General features: G+C 42.0%; 1 protein-coding gene across 2 annotated transcripts in view; it reads left to right on the forward strand.

Moving 5' to 3' along the window:
• The window catches only part of ITGA6 (integrin subunit alpha 6), an 84,327-nt gene that overhangs the window by 55,989 nt on the left and 11,875 nt on the right, over nt 1-16,463 (forward strand). For both annotated transcript variants that reach the window (XM_043487653.1, XM_043487654.1), the window contains exons 11-23: nt 234-295; nt 5,319-5,479; nt 5,653-5,796; nt 8,196-8,311; nt 8,434-8,623; nt 8,718-8,801; nt 8,898-8,977; nt 9,132-9,209; nt 9,297-9,399; nt 10,776-10,949; nt 12,603-12,701; nt 12,797-12,907; nt 13,004-13,102. In XM_043487653.1, coding sequence (XP_043343588.1) covers nt 234-295; nt 5,319-5,479; nt 5,653-5,796; nt 8,196-8,311; nt 8,434-8,623; nt 8,718-8,801; nt 8,898-8,977; nt 9,132-9,209; nt 9,297-9,399; nt 10,776-10,949; nt 12,603-12,701; nt 12,797-12,907; nt 13,004-13,102 — 1,501 coding nt within the window. The remainder of the gene's footprint in view (nt 1-233; nt 296-5,318; nt 5,480-5,652; nt 5,797-8,195; nt 8,312-8,433; nt 8,624-8,717; nt 8,802-8,897; nt 8,978-9,131; nt 9,210-9,296; nt 9,400-10,775; nt 10,950-12,602; nt 12,702-12,796; nt 12,908-13,003; nt 13,103-16,463) is intronic.

Consider the following 16,463-nt stretch of genomic DNA (forward strand, 5'->3'; position numbering starts at 1 on the left):
CTTTATGATGACCCGGTTGCCCTGAGGAGCCACAGGGAAGATTAAGAGAAATGGGGAAAAGGGAAGAGGAATCTTGTCAAGTGGATATATAACATTTTTACTTATCGGTCATCACTGGGGGGATATGAGGATGAGAAACGTGTTGAGATTTTTTTCCAGGGCAGTAAGGCATTTCTTTTTTTTTTTTTTTTAGTAAGGCATTTCTTAATCACCATGTGTTTGATTTTATACAGCCTCAAGGTTAAGGCCTGTTTTGAATATACTGCTAAGCCCACCGGTTACAATCCTTCAATAAGTAAGTACCTAGTACTTTTTGTTTGCTTATCTGAACATCTTTATTTTGCTTAATTTTCTTTAATTAGAGTATAATTGCTTTACACTGTTGCGTTACTGTCTGCTATACAACAAAGTGAATCAACTGAAATTAGATCTTTTCTGTCTGCCAGGTTGAAAAGTTCTGAATAAATTAACTAGAAGAACAAAACTGTAATGGCCAACATGGGTCCATAAATTCTGACCTAAAGAATTAAGTCTGTCTGTCATCTTCTTTTTAATCAAAAGGGTGAAGCCCAAGAGGAAAAAAATGCATTTGGTCCCCATTTGAATTTTCCAGAGCAGATGGTTTAGGGCAGAATGAATGCCTTGGATAAGTACTCATTTGCTGCCACAACCATTTCCTCCATGTCTGTCTTTGAAAAGCAGTGTGGAAAATTGGTTTTGTGGTTGTGAGGTGGCGGGTGGTAGTTGTAGAAGAGTGACCGCGGGAGCCCAAGTCCTACTTGAATAAATTGTCAGTTTCTAGTCTCTTCGCTGCTGGGTCCCCTCCCAGAGGCCTCTGCGGTCCAGAACACCCATGCCGTGTCCCTGAGGGTGGGCCCAGGGGGACCTGAAGACTGGGCTTGAACTCAGAGACTTGGGCTCTGCTCCTGGATCCAGTGCTTCAACACAGAGCTAATCCCATAATGTTTGAATTTTTATTTTCCTATCAGTTAAAAATAAATGCCTCTGATGGGAATTAACTACATAGGATTGTGGCGGAGTTCAGATGAGATAAGCTGGTGAAAGGGCTTCCCTGGTGACTGAGACAGTAAAGAATCTGCCTGCAATGCAGGAGACCCAGGTTTGATCCCTGGGTTGGGAAGATCCCCTGGAGAAGGGAATCACTACCCACTGTAGTATTCTTACCTGGAGAATTCCATGGACATAGGGGCCTGGCAGGCTACAGTCCATGGGGTCGCAAAGAGTTGGACACGCCTGAGTTTCACTTTTTCAGGGTGGTGGAAGCAGGTTGTCATTCATAAGGTCTTATTCTACTTTGCTTTTTTTAATAAGAATAACAGGAGTTTTGCCACAGGGTTTGACAAATTTTTAATGATATTCTCACAATAGTGATGATCACCGAGGCCTTCTCTGGTGTGTTTTAGTAGCAGCTGTACCTCTTCAGGAGTAAGCCAGAGTAAAGTTGGGGGCCTAGGAATCTAAAGACATCTTTTCCCCAAAGAGGAAGTGCAGAGGGAGGGTGATTTCCTTTCTGGGTCAGCCGTGGTCCCAGCGGCTAGGTGTTCCAGTGCAGCAGAGCCACCAAGGAAACCTTTCTGGAAGGACAGGGTGGTTCTCAAGGTTTTCAGTTTTTAGTCCTCTTTGAGATGGAATGAGTTTTCTTAAGGCTTCTCCATGTTACCTTGAGTATTTTCTTTTCTTTATGAAAAAAAGATGTCCCTTTATGACATCTCAGAACTTCACAAATAAATAAGTCTGCCTTCACCCAATCCATGCTGTCATAAACCCACTTGGCCTTCATCTTCCCAGATTTTAAGCTGTCCTCGGGAGGTTTCTTTGTCTCCTTCACTTTTTAAGGCCCTTTCTTCTGGGCCACCTCCCGCCGTATTGGCCCTCCATGGGCTCTGCAGACCTTGAAGTTTGGCGTGCATGTATTAGGACTTTCCACCCCCAGGGGAGCTGTGGCCTTTCGCTTTGCTCTTGAAGTAGCCGGTATTTTATTGAGTAGAGAAAAGACTGTTTTTTGTGTGGCTTTCAGTAAATATTTTATGATTTCTTAGAATCTCTCACCCTCTCAGATTTTGTGTTGTTTTTACCCAACTGTGGTACCTTACACTTGCCAGCTTGGTTCGTGGAGCCGTTTACCATTGTGTCTGGAAACAGCCTAGAGAGACCAGGAAAGGGAGAGGGAAAGGAAACATGTTTTTGTTCTATTGGTTATCTTCTCAAACCACACTGTTTGCCAAAGATGTGAAATCTCATCAAAACATTTCTTGTCTTCCCTCAGATCAATCATTTTATACAAAATAAATTACAAACTTCCTTCTAGCTTAAACGCTATCTTTAATGCCATGTATATTAATTTTATATAACTACTCCTATATTAACCAAGTGTTTATGGATAGCCCACTATAGATTGGGCTTCCCTTGCGGCTCAGCTGGTGAAGAATCCATCCGCAATGCGGGAGACCTGGGTTCAATCCCTGGGTTGGATGATTCCCCTGGAGAAGGGAAAGGCTACCCACTCCAGTATTCTGGCCTGGAGAATTCCATGGACTGTTTAGTCCATGGGGTTGCAAAGAGTTGGACGCAACTGAGCGACTTTCACTTCACTATAGAAAGAACTTTTTTCCTCTGAAGAAATTGAAAGAAAGCCTGTTTTCATTGCCATTGCTTCCACGGTATTGGGAAATTCTAACTCAAATAAAGCGGAACTTGCACAAAGCTGCAAGAGTTAATATATCTAAAATCTGTTCCCCGTGTCCAAGTGTGTGAGCTTATTGTTCGGCTAGGCTGTTTTAACTTGGCAGTCCTCGGGTATAGTGTTCCATACTTACAGATATTTATAATTGAGCCTTAATGACTATTCTACTTGGCTTGCCCCTGCAAAGGTCAGCAAAGGTGGCCGGCAAGGATTTTAAGATGATGTGAACTGTCTGGAGGGTCAGAAGAGGTTGGAGAGGGTTTGGTAGATAAATGGTTTTAATGCCCCCACACACTCCCCTGCTTTTGCCATGAGGGGCACTCAGCATGTGAGCCTTCGTCTGGTTCATTGTGAAGTTAGCAGGTCACTGATAAATGGATGATGTCAAGGCTCACAGAGGGCCTAAAGTGGAGGCGCATTCCATTTGGCAGCCATGACATTTAAGAATTCTTCAGATGGACACAGAAATTACTATTGAAACTGTTGTTTCTAAGTTTTGGTTTTGCATATGGGAACAGCCATTGTTTCAGCGTAAGGATGATGACAGTGTATGTGTGTGCATGCAGATGTGCATTGGGTGTGTGTTGATGCATTTGTTCATCTATTCTACTAATCCTGTTTATGTCAGGTGTTGTGCTGTTGCTGGGGAATACAATGGGGAACAGCTGGAGGTGGTCTCTGGAACGGCTTTTCCTGGGAAAGTGATCAGGCATTCACAGTGCAGCAGACTTAAGTGTAGTGATGAGAGAAATAGAACACTGTCGGACCCCCCAGGAGGGGCCGGGAGAGCTTCCTGGAGGAAGTAACATCCACACCGAAATCTGAAGGAGGAGTAGAGTTAGCCCAGCAATGAAGGAGAGGTAAAATGAAAAAGAGCTGGGAGGTCCAGCCTAGGGGAAGTGGGACCCTGCACGTCTAAGAGGCTTTAAAAGGCAGTCACCTTTTGTGTTTGTGACACAAAAGGAGCTGACTCCGTTTCTTGCTGTAGGACTCTGGGCCAGTCACCTTGTTCTGGGGGTCTCTAGTTCTTCATCTGTAAGTAGAGGGTATTAAACTCTAATGTAACTATTAGAACATGGATTCATTTTCTGGAGCAGATTTTTTTTCCCTGAGGCTGGCTTCTCTGACCCTGTACACACTGGTTTGCTTTCCCTTCTGATGGTTTTGTTTTTTAGTTGCTAAGTCATAACCTTCTCTTTTGCGACCCCATGGACTTTAGCCCGCCAGGCCAGGGTCCTTTTGTCCATGGGATTTCCCAGGCAAGAATACTAGAGTGGATTGCCATTTCCATTTCCAGGGGATCTTCCCAACACAAGGATCGAACCTATGTCACCTACATTGCAGGTGGATTCTTTACCACTGAGCCACCTGGAAAGCCCCTTCTGATGGTTTTTTTGTTGTTGTTCAGTTAACAAGTCAAGTCCGACCCCGTGGACTGTAGCATGCCTGGATCCTCTGTCCTCCACTGTCTCTCAGCGTTTGCTCAAATTCATGTCCATTGATTCAGTGTTGCCATTTAACTATCTCATTATCTGTCGCCCCGTCTCCTACTGCCCTCAGTCTTTCCCAGCATCGGGGTCTTTTGCAGTGAGTTGGCACTTGGCATCAGGTGGCCAAAGTATTGGAGCTTCAGCTTCGGCATCAGTCCTTCCAGTGGATATTCAGGGTTGATTTCCTCTAATGTTGACTGGTTTGATATCCTTGTAGTTCAAGGATGGTTAGTGAGTGATTAATAAATGTAAGTCATTTAAGTACTAAAACATAGCAGCTATATCCAGCAAATTGGCAAAGAATGTATTCTGAAGTTAAGAAATGAGATTTTGATCATCCAAATCCTAGCTTGTCTCTGAGCTCTGTCAGTGTAGGTAATCACAAATAGGATGTGCCCTCTGGGGCTTTGGAAGTGGAAACCTTGCTTCTGGGAGTTTTATTAATGGACAGAGGGGCCCTCTGACCACGGAAAGGAAGTATGTTTTACCTTTAAATTCTTCATCTTTTTAAAGTGAAAAGTCTCATCCTATTGTCAAGACATCTCCATCTCTAATATGTTTTTCCTCTTTTAGACAATTTTCTTTATGAGTACTTTAATGTGTGTAAGAACCACCTGATAAGCTTATTAAAATGCAGCCTTGGGTTCAGTAGTCTGGTTGGGCCTGAGGATCTGCATTCCTGACACCACACAGGAGAAGCTGCTGTTGATCTAGAGGCCTTTTTGGAATTTAAGCACCAGACTGTTGAAGAGGGAGTCAGTTTAGGTCCTTCGGCAGGGTTGGCTGCCCTCCTGTTGTCTGTCACATCTTGTGAATTCTTGAAATGCAGTGAAACTGATTCTTAACGCGTCTTTGAGGTTTTGACTTATTCTTGAGCTCCCCCACGTGGCCCAAAGGAAATGCAGCTTTAAAAATTGTTCACAGTAATGGGCAGGAAAGGACAGCTTGATTTGAAATACCATAAGTCAGAATGTACATTGCTAGGAAATATGAAGGAAAACCATGGCAATGAGAAAAAATGTTCTAAGAGGAATTAAAATATATCAAAAACGAACTCAGTATACTTACAGCTTGTTGTGTATGAGTGCATTTTAAGTTCCTGTGGTTTTGTTGATTTCATCTAGCCATTGTGGGCACTCTGGAGGCTGAAAAGGAAAGGAGAAAATCTGGACTGTCGTCAAGAGTTCAGTTTCGAAACCAAGGTTCTGAGCCCAAGTATATGCAAGAGCTCACTCTGAACAGACAGAAACAGAAGGCATGCATGGAAGAAACCCTCTGGCTCCAGGTGAGGGCCGCAGACAGATCAGTTCTGTCATGCAGGTGCATGGTCACAAGTGTAGATTTGACATTTTATATGAATACTAGCAACACATTATCCAGGACAAAGGAAAGCATTGTTTTGGAGTTCCCTAGTAGTGTTAATAGCATGCTTTAACTGTATCTCTGCATTCTTTTCAGGAAAACATCAGAGATAAACTGCGTCCCATTCCCATAACTGCTTCAGTGGAGATCCAGGAGCCGAGCACTCGGAGGCGAGTGAATTCGCTTCCGGAAGTTCTCCCAATTCTGAATTCAAATGAACCCAAGTCTGTTCATACAGATGTAAGTGTTTCTGATTTTCATTTTACTAATTGTTTACCATTTTATTATGCTAAATCAAACATCTCTGAAGGCAATAGACTAGTGATTGATTTGCCCTAAAGGCCATTCCTTTGTATATTAAATAAGCTTTTTAATATATGTATAGTTTGGAGAAAATTTGCTTCCCAAGTAAACAATGGATATAGAAACCTACAGAATACAGTTTGGAGATGAGAGTTGTTTTTCTTAATAATTTTTGGTCATTGAGACTTATTGAGACTATAATTGACAAAACTTATTATTTTCATGAGCTTCCCTGGTGGCTGAGATGGTAAAGAATCCGCCTGCAATGCGGGAGACCTGGGTTTGATCCCTGGGTTGGGAAGATCCCCTGGAGAAGGGCATGGCAACGCACTGCGGTATTCTTGTCTGGAGAATCCCCATGGACAGAGGAGCCTGGTGGGCTATAGTCCATGGGGTTGCAAAGAGTCAGACACAACTGAAATATATGAGCAATGAAATAGTCAAAATTTAGTGTCTAATGTAGCCTATGTAATCTTAGGAAGTAAAATTTATATGGAGTGGCTTGCTGTATACCTCTTATGTAGTGGTGGGTGTTTGTTTGCTAGGGTTTAGGAGGCCTGCATCTGCAGGATTAGGCTGGGGACTGGTGACATCTTGATTTAATGTTTTGTACTTGTCACAATGTAGTGGAGTGTCCACTCTGAGGCACTGGTTCTGGTGGCCCACTGATGAAACTTTTCATGAATGAGTTAGGCCTAGGGGCTCATGCCTGCACCTGCACATTGCAGTATTTATTGTCATCAAGCATAGTTCCTTATGTACTTTTCAGTACACTTTCAATGTCACTTGTTCAGTCACTAAGTCATGTCCATGGGCTGCAGCCCGTCAGTTTCCTGTGTCTGCCACTGTCTCTCAAGTTTGCTCAAATTCATGTCCATTGAGTTAGTGATGCTATCCAGCCATCTCATCCTCTGTTGCTCCCTTCTCCTGTTGCCTTCAATCTTTCCCAGCATCAGGGTTTTTTCTAATGAGTCAGCTCTTCGCATCTTTGCATCAGGTAGCCAAAGTATTGAAGCTTCAGCTTCAGCATCAGTCCTTCCAGTGAATATTCAGGATTGATTTCCTTTAGGATTGACTGGTTTGATCTCCTTGCTATCCAAGGGACTCTCAAGAGTCTTCTCCAGCACCACAATTTGAAAGCATCAGTTATTCAGTGCTCAGCCTTCTTTATGATCCAACTGTCACATCAGTACATGACTATTGGAAAAACCATAGCTTTGATTATGTGTACCTTTGTTGGTGGAGTGATGTCTTTGCTTTTTAATACACTGACTAGGTTTGTCATAGCTTTTCTACCAAGAGCTAGTGTCTTTTAATTTCATGGCTGCAGTCTTCATCCACAGTGATTTTGGAACCCAAGAAAATAAAATCTGTCAGTGCTTCCACTTTTCCCCCTTCTATTTACCATAAAGCAATGGGACCAGATGCCATGATCTTAGATTTTTTAAAGTTGAGTTTCAAGCCAACTTTTTCACTCTCCTCTTTCACCCTCATCAAGAGGCTCTTTAGTTCCTCTTAACTTGCTATTATTAGAGCAGTATTATCTGCATATCTGAAGATTGTTGATATTTCTCCTGACAATCTTGATTCTAGCTTGTAATTCATCCAGCCCGGCATTTCACATGATGCATTCTGCATATAAGTTAAATAAGCAAATAAGTTAAATAAGGTCAAATAAGTTAAATAAGGTCACAATATACAGCCTTGTTGTAATTGTCAATGTCACTTATTGTACATTAATATTTCTTCTGTATATTCCCATATACACAAGCTCCATAGGCATATTAAACATAAAAAACAAGACCATTTCCCTAATTATTGATTAGTGTGATTATCAAGCATCCCTTAGCATAGTGCAAGATACTCTGCCCTTTGCTTTCCTAACCTTGAACTCTGTTTCCCCATCTGTGCAGTGGGTCTCTGAACAGTATATGCCTCATAGTCCCTTGTGAGGATTGCGTGAGTTTAAATACGTAGTCATGTGTTGGGTAGTACTGTCATTACTGTTGTTAACTCTCACAGTAACCCTGTGTAGCAGGGCGGTGGTATCCCCACGTCACCTGTGTTGAAACCTAGACTATGAAAGATTAACTGACTGGCCCAAAGCCACACAGCTGAGCCAGGTTTATTCTTTACTGCCCTACAACATCTCAGGGCCTTGGTCAAAGTGTTCTGAAAACACAGTTTCATTAAAGGACAGAGTGGGCGTTCGATGCAAAGTATGTTTGTAGTTTGAATTCTGCTATGGTAACTGTCACAATGGGAAATGAACTGTATGGAAACAGTCACTTTTTAGAGTCCTAAGTGGTGTAAATTACAATTTTGTTTTCCTACAGGTGCACTTCTTAAAAGAGGGATGTGGCGACGACAACATATGTAACAGCAACCTTAAGCTAGAGTATAAATTTTGTACCCGAGAAGGAAATCAGGACAAATTTTCTTATTTACCAATGTAAGAATTGTGCTATAGTACTAGCAAAAATGGCTCTGGCTTTGCAGTGACTTTTTGTGAAGGGTGATTGAAAATCTATTGAGAACTTTGTTGTTTTCCTTTTTTTTTTTTTTCTGTAATAGTCAAAAAGGTGTACCAGAACTAGTTCTAAAAGATCAGAAGGACATTGCTTTAGAAATAACAGTGACGAACAGCCCTTCTAACCCAAAGAATCCCACCAAAGATGGTGATGACGCTCACGAAGCTAAACTCATTGCCACTTTTCCAGACACTCTGACTTATTCTGCATATAGAGAACTGAGGGCTTTCCCTGTAAGTATTTTAAGAGACCAGTTTGGAGGGAAAAAAAAAAAAACATTGTGTGGTAAGTGAATGTTTTGTGATCTGGTCTGTTTTTCTGTTACAGGAGAAGCAGTTGAGTTGTGTTGCCAACCAGAATGGCTCGCAAGCAGACTGTGAGCTTGGGAATCCTTTTAAAAGAAATTCTAGTGTAGGTGATGCCTTTACATACTGTATTTTAATTTTTAAAATACCATTGCAGTGTCAATATGTTCAGCCTATGTTAACAGCCATTTCTGTTTCTTAGGTTACTTTTTATTTGATTTTAAGTACAACTGAGGTCACCTTTGACACCACAGATCTGGATATTAATCTGAAGTTGGAAACGTAAGAGATTCTTTCAACCTTCCATTCAGAATTATTTCATGAAAACACAGCCAGTCAATGAATTGGCCTTTATCTAACTCATAAAAGAAGTGTAATTTAATGAGAAAACTGACTGTTACAATAAAACCCTATTGTTTCCCTTTCATTTTTTCAGAACAAGCAATCAAGATAATTTGGCTTCAATTACAGCTACAGCAAAAGTGGTTATTGAACTGCTTTTATCGGTCTCCGGGTAAGTGTTTGTGTTTAGCATAACAAATCAGTGTCTGAAAGAACCATTTACAATCCTCACTAAAACTGGTGTTTTTTAATTTAACAGAGTTGCTAAACCTTCCCAGGTGTATTTTGGAGGTACAGTAGTTGGTGAGCAAGCGATGAAATCTGAAGAGGACGTAGGAAGTTTAATTGAGTACGAGTTCAGGGTAAGTGGTCACAGTTGGCCCTCCCAGTCTGTGTATCAGAAGCTAACCTATGCTGTATATGATCTTGAATATGTAACAATAAATAAGCGTGATAAAGGGAGCTTGCCAGTTTTTAAACATCATACTGGCTTAGTGTAAAAGTTGTCTTTCAGAATGGAGAACCACAACTTCATTTAACATAGGACTCTGTTCAGAATCAAATTCAGTTTGGTCTTTTTCTTCTTAGGGAGTTTTAATGTATTAATAATAAATGTGGTGTTGAGACAAAGGAGTACTTGATTTTTTTCTCCCCAGAGTCTGTCTATAAAACAAAAATCTCAAAATGCTATTTGGCTTTAGAATGTGTGAATGATCCTCTGTTATAAGGTCATCTCTCTTATTGCTTATGGTTAATGTTCACTGACCTTTCCCAAGCGCAGTTTTGTGATGGTAAATGTGGGTTTGACGTATACCCATAAGGAAGACTAATGATTGCTCTGACCCATCCCAAAGTAGGTAGTCACAGTGGCTCTTAAGTCCAGTCAAATGAACATAAGTGCATGGTACAGAGGTGACTCATAACTTTATACGCAGGTTCAGGTCTGTGTGGCTCAAATCATATTCCTGAAAGCACAGTGACCGTTGTTGAGGTGAGAGTCTGAAATAGCAAAAATGGGTCCACCCTTGACTCTAGCAGGATGAAGAGGTGGAATTCTCCTCTGAAATAATCTCTTAGCTTCACAGATACAACTGAGACAGCTAGTGGGTGGTGGTGATTATGACACCTATGCAGATGTGGCTGCAAAGAGGTCTGTGGGTTCTGGAGCGGTCTTTCACACAAACTCTTTTGATGTGTGTTTCACGGAGTTGCTCCCTGCCCTGTCCCCAGCTTGGACTCACGGGCTCATGGTTGCCAGAACGGCCCTACTCGGGTCTCTCAGTTGTTATCCCAAGCCCCCACCCTGTAGTCAGGACAGAGGCAGCTTCAGTTTTGCGGTAGGTGGGGCTTCCCAGAAGCAGCCGATGGCTGCACTGGCGCCACACTGGCTTTGGCACCTGCCAGGCAGAGTGGTTACAGAGCGACACAAGAACACACGTGACTTTTCCCTGGGCATTTTGAGAGCCTGGCAGATTCTGTTGCACACAAAAGTTGTTCCTGAATTGAGGGAACAATTATTTCTCCTTGATCTTTTCTCCCCCCTATTTTTATTGACAAGAATCTTTAAACACAAATCTCTATTTTGAATGCCCTATCCAAAGTCCACTTTTGGAGCCTGCCCTTTTATGGTTGAATTATACCAGATATTTTGGCTTTTTTTTCTTGGCAATAGGAACTGCTTACCTAATTTTATGTTGAGAGAATTACACTGAGATAACACATATTATTTTCTTAACAGGTAATTAACTTGGGCAAACCTCTTAAAAACCTCGGCACAGCAACCTTGAATATTCAGTGGCCAAAAGAAATTAGCAACGGCAAATGGTTGCTTTATTTGGTGAAAGTAGAATCAAAAGGATTGGAAAAAATAACTTGTGAGCCACAAGGTGAAATAAACTTCCTGAAACTGACGGTATGTTAATGCATCTCTCTCATGTCTCCATAGATGTTAATATTAGAGAAGGGGGACATCATTGCTTGCCCTGGGAAACTGACATTCTGGCATGTTGAATTTTTTTTCCTTTGGTGTCAGAGTTTCTGTTTTGTTGTGAGTAACCAAGTCAGGCTGAGGATTTCTGCTGATTAGGCAGAAATCCTAATCACCACTGTGGCATATAAGTCAGGGTCATTTTGTGCATATTGAAGCAAATGACATTTTCTGAAGTTTGAAGGCCCGGTGTGACATATAAGGACATGCCCTGGGGATGGGCCAGCCAATGTCAGTTCCCAGTAGAATCACGCATTACAGAACATACTGGCACCTTAGCAAGTGACCTTGAAGACTTTTCATTCTTTTTAGAATAGAAAATATTTATTGAGTGCTAGTTACATCTCAAGCACCATGCTAAGCATTTGATTTGCATTTTCTCATTTCATTCTCTTGATCGTCTGATGAGGTATTTTTCTCATCCCCACCATTTCATAGATGAGAACATTGAAAATCAGAGAGATTAACTTTCTCAGAGTCACTCAGTAGTTACGAGGGCAGTGCATTCATGCACAACCCTGCTTGTTTTCAAAGCCTGCACTGTTAACCTCTTTCTGTACTGCTCCACACTTAAGTAACTATCTGGTCTATCGTTTATGCTCCAGTTCGATAAAGACTTGCTTTGTTATTGCACATCTGTTTCTTTTAAATTCTAAGGTGACTGGGTATGACCAGTGTTCATAGTTGGTGGTTTATATTCATCAGCTTGGAGAAACAAGATGGTCCATTATTCCTAATCTTTAAGAAAAATGCAGTTTATTTATTTATTTTTGGTTTTGCTGGGTCTTTGTTGCTGCTCATGGGCTTTCTTCTAGTTGTGGTGAGCGGGGGCTACTCTTCCTTGCGGTACATGGGCTTATCTTTGCAGTGGCTTCTCTTATTGTGGAGCATAGGCACATGGGCTTCCATAGTTGCAGCACGTGGGCGCACTGGTTGCAGTTGGCAGGCTCTAGAGCGTGGGCTCAGTGGTTGTGGCACATGTGCTTTAGTTGCTCTGAGGCATGTGACATCTTCCCGGACCAGGGATTGAACCTGTGTCCCCTGCATTGGAAGGTGGATTCTTATCCATTGTACCACTGGGGAAGTCTGAAAAATGAAATTTTAAAGCATCTTCCTTGGCTTAGTTTTCAGTATTCTCCTTTGAATAAATCATGCTCGATCTTTTCTACTTTCCGTTTTCCTCATTCCGTGTCACTCATTCAGGATGTGCTGACTTTTTACAGTTATGTTAGGTACTGATCTGAGTGCTTAGGGGTAGAGGAATGAGATTGGTCCTTGATCTCAGGATGCTCACAGTTTGGTGAGGAGACATCAGAATAAAGAAAGCCTTTGTCTCACTCTTGAGTTTTAAGGTTGGAATGAAAGAAAATTACCTTGAAAAATAAAGTTGAAGTGAGGTTGGTAATTAACACTTTGTGGATCTTACACTTAAATTGTTCCCACACCTTGGTGCTGGGAGAAAGGTGAAGATTATCAGTCGTGAATTTGGCATAATCTGGGAGGGTGTACTCTGGAGATTTGTACAGTGATGCCAAAAGTTACACTTGGTGGAAGTATTTCAGATGTAATTCTTTTCAGGAGGCTCACAACTCAAGAAGGAAACGAGAAATTGCCGAAAGACAAATAGATGATGGCAGAAAATTTTCTTTATTTTCTGAAAGAAAATATCAGACCCTTGTGAGTATTTTTCAAGCGCTGTGAGTTTTCCAGGAGGTGGTGGGAAGGCCTTCCCCAGTCCGGTGTGCTGTAACTCCTGTTCTTTTTCACCCCAGAACTGCAGCGTGAATGTGAACTGTGTGAACATCAAGTGCCCGCTGCGAGGGCTGGACAGCAAGGCCTCCCTGGTTCTGCGCTCGAGGTTGTGGAACAGCACGTTTCTGGAGGTGTGACCCCACCACAGGCTGTGTCCCAAGCCGTCTGCCACCTCCTAGAACATTTCTCTTTTCACTAACGCTTTCACTCACTTTGTCTCCAAACAGGAATACTCCAAGATGAACTACTTGGACATTCTCGTACGGGCTTCCATTGATGTCATTGCCGCCACCGAGAATATCAAGCTGCCCAACGCAGGCACTCAGGTTAGGATTCCATGGGCTTCACTTAGTTGATCTCTCTCCTCCACCCCACGCCCGTGGCCTGAGGACATGCTATTCTGGACTCATGTCTCTCAAGGCACTGGTACTCCCTTTAAAGAGAAGGCAAATCATGTCTTAAGGTGGTACCCACCCCAAGTTGCATTTCAGTAGAATCATGGAAGAAAGAGGTGACTCGGGTCATCTCGTTCTGCTGTGGATGGGACAGATTTGAGAGCTGTTGGCTCAAGGAGAGGAGGGGTGCACCTCCTTAGTCTAAAGATCCCACATCTCGTACCGCCCCTCATGCCAATGGCAATGCCAGTGTTGGCATACTCCCACTGATGATAACCTCACTGCACTAGGGGGGAGCTTTTGCGGGGAGTGTATGGCCAGTGGCGGTTATTAGAAACCATCTCTTATTAAAGGGATTGAGACTTGAATCTTATAAAATCAGTTCCTGATTATGCCCCCTGGAACAAGTCCCAACATAAGTCCTCCTTCTTGGCCATGTAGCAGCCTTTGAAATAATTGAAGGAAACTGTCATACTTTCTTGGACGTATCTCTCTTACTCTCTTCAAAGCTGACCACCCAGCTCTTCAATTATCTGTCCTGCCTGATGCAGCTGAACAGGTTCCAGATCTCATCTCTTCCTGGGCCAGCTCCAGGAAGGAGAGCTGATGTGTGGTCTGCCTAGTTCACCTTAAGTTTCCCTTTAACAGCCTCCCAGCTTCTGTTAGTTCAGCCTAAAATGTGGCCTTTAAATGGTTGCTGAAGATGGTTTGCTTTTCTGGCAGCTACTATTTTTCCGTTTGTGTTCTGCTGAAACTTCCAGGTGTTTTCATCTGAATGTGCTGTCAAACTATATTTCCCACATCGCACCCTTGAGCAGTTTTTGCACACCTTTGAGTTCATCCTCACATCTTGTGTGGCTTACTTTTGGTCTGTTGTTTGGGCCTAGAACGTAATTTTGAATCTTGATCATTTGCTCTCTGATAACTTTCTTTCCTTGCAAGCTTTATCTTTTTTAAAACCAAGAAGCATGTCTTGGGTGTTCTCATCCAGGTAATTAAGAAAACTGTTGACCAGGACTAGCAGCAGAAGCTTGTGTATAGTAAGGGGTTCCTAGTTGGGGGTGGGGAGTCTGGCCCCACAGGGACTTGTATTGGGCTCTCAAAGTAAATGACTGCAGGTCACAGGTGGGAGTGTTTTGCAAGAGAGTGAATGGAGAAGAATGGAGAAGAATTTCTGTCGTAAAGCTGATCTACTGATGTACTTAAGGCAAATGTCTAGGCTTCCATCCTTTGACCAGCTGAAATCCAGTGTGTCTCCCTGATGACCTTGGTTTCTTGAATATAGCGACCCTTAATTAAAATTTATCATCTCAACTAGAATACAAACGTTTGTCTGGGCAAGTGCTAAACTGGGCAGGATGCTGGGGCATGTGGTGTAAACCAGGACTGTCCCAGGATGTACCCTCACCTTGACCTAATGTTGTCTTTGCAGGTTACTCTTACCTTTCTACATCTTTAAAAATTTTTTAAATTAAATTTAGTTTTTTGGCTGCACTAAGTCTTCCCTGTGTGCAGGCTTGTTGTGGCATGCAGGCTCAGTTGCCCCTTGGCATGTGGGATCTTAGTTCCCCAACCAGGGATTGAACCCACGTCCTGTGTGTTGGAAAGCAAATTCTTAACTACTGGACCACCAGGGAATTTCCTCTACCTTTACTAATAAGGCATCATAAAGACTGTCAAATCACACCCTTCCTGAGAATCCTTTCTCTCCCTCTCTGACTAAAGGGAGTTGCTATAACTTTCTATAGCTGTTAATCAGCAATCCTGAGAATCACTGAGCTTCAAAGAGAAGAAAACTTTAGAGGGAAGAAACCAATATTAATAAAGCATTAATTAAATGTCTACCATCTACTAGATGCTTTACCCATATACTATCATTTAAACTGCAGGAGAATGCCAAGGTAGACATTGTACCCACTTTACAAAAAAGGAAGCAGGCATAGACAGGGGATGTCATTTGGGGTCCTGGATTGAAATCTATACCATTCTGGCTTCTGGGCCCCTATTCTTTGACTCTATAATATTTGCTCCCCATGAAGTCCCCAAATCTCAAGTTCAAATGAGAAAACTTGAGTCCAAGGAAGGTTGTCTGTCCCTCAGGGTCACAGGACCAGCATGTGGGGTGGAGGTAAGACCAGACCCTGGGCTCGTGACTTCTCATCAAGTGCTCTTGTTTTCTTGAGGATGATGGAACTGAAGGCCATGGTGTCTAGACTAGTGGCTGGGTCACAAATGCAAACGAGGTTCTCTTGGGCGTTTCATGTTCTCAGGGCTTTGAGAGCCCATGGCTACTAATGGGAATTGGAATCTTTGCTATAATACTACTTGATTATTTAATAATTGGTAGATTTGAAAATGGATTAGTCTCATATCTAGAACCCATTTCTTTTGAAAACAGGGACTTTTTAATCTCTATAGTCTTCTGTTACCTTTTCTATTAACTGATTTCTGAGATATAATAGCTCAGCTGTCAGTCTACATGTTTCTCTAGTATTTTAAAGTGTAGTTTTGGGGGTTTCTAAAGATTCAAGTTTAATTCAAGTGTCAATATGCCCTCATTTTTTATTCCCTCACTTACTGAGGGTTTCAATTTCATTTTTATGTTGATTCTGTGTCTTTTCCAGTGTCTAGATTATTTTTCTTTGGACATGAAGCAAAGGAGGTTGAATAATTCAGCCTTGTCCTTTGGTGTTAATGTTGATATGTTTTCCCATTGCTTTTACTCTAATCCTGGCTTTAAAAAGATAAAAAAATCTTTGTTTCCTTATAACCCAAACAGTCTTTTAAGAGTTTTGTGTCAATTCTTTTTTAAAATATTTATTTTTTTATATGAAGGATAATTGCTTTATGGAATTGTGTTGGTTTCTGCCAAACATTAATACGGATCAGCCATAGGTATACGTATGTTCTCTCCCTCTTGAACCTCCTTCCCACCTGTATTCATTTCTTAATAAAACACATTTAAGATATTGTTATAACAAAAGTCAGGGAGAGCTGGTCACCTAACTGAACCAGATAAGATGGTTACTAAAATTTTAGCATCAATTAAATTGATCCAGTTAACAAGCCAATTAGCCACGGACTCACTGCAGAAATGCCAGAGAAGCCTTCCCCACAAACGTGCTAGAGGAGCAAAATTGAATAAGATAGTGTCAATTGTTAAGAATTTCATGGTCTAGGAGACAGTGAGTGGAGCTTGCCACATGGTGCAGTGGTAAAGAATCCACCTGCCAGTGTAGGAGACACAAAAGATTTCAGGTTCAACCCCTGAGTCAGGAAGATCCCCTGGAGT

The sequence above is a fragment of the Cervus canadensis genome, chromosome 15, assembly GCF_019320065.1.
Source record: "Cervus canadensis isolate Bull #8, Minnesota chromosome 15, ASM1932006v1, whole genome shotgun sequence".
NCBI classification, from domain to species: domain Eukaryota; kingdom Metazoa; phylum Chordata; class Mammalia; order Artiodactyla; family Cervidae; genus Cervus; species Cervus canadensis.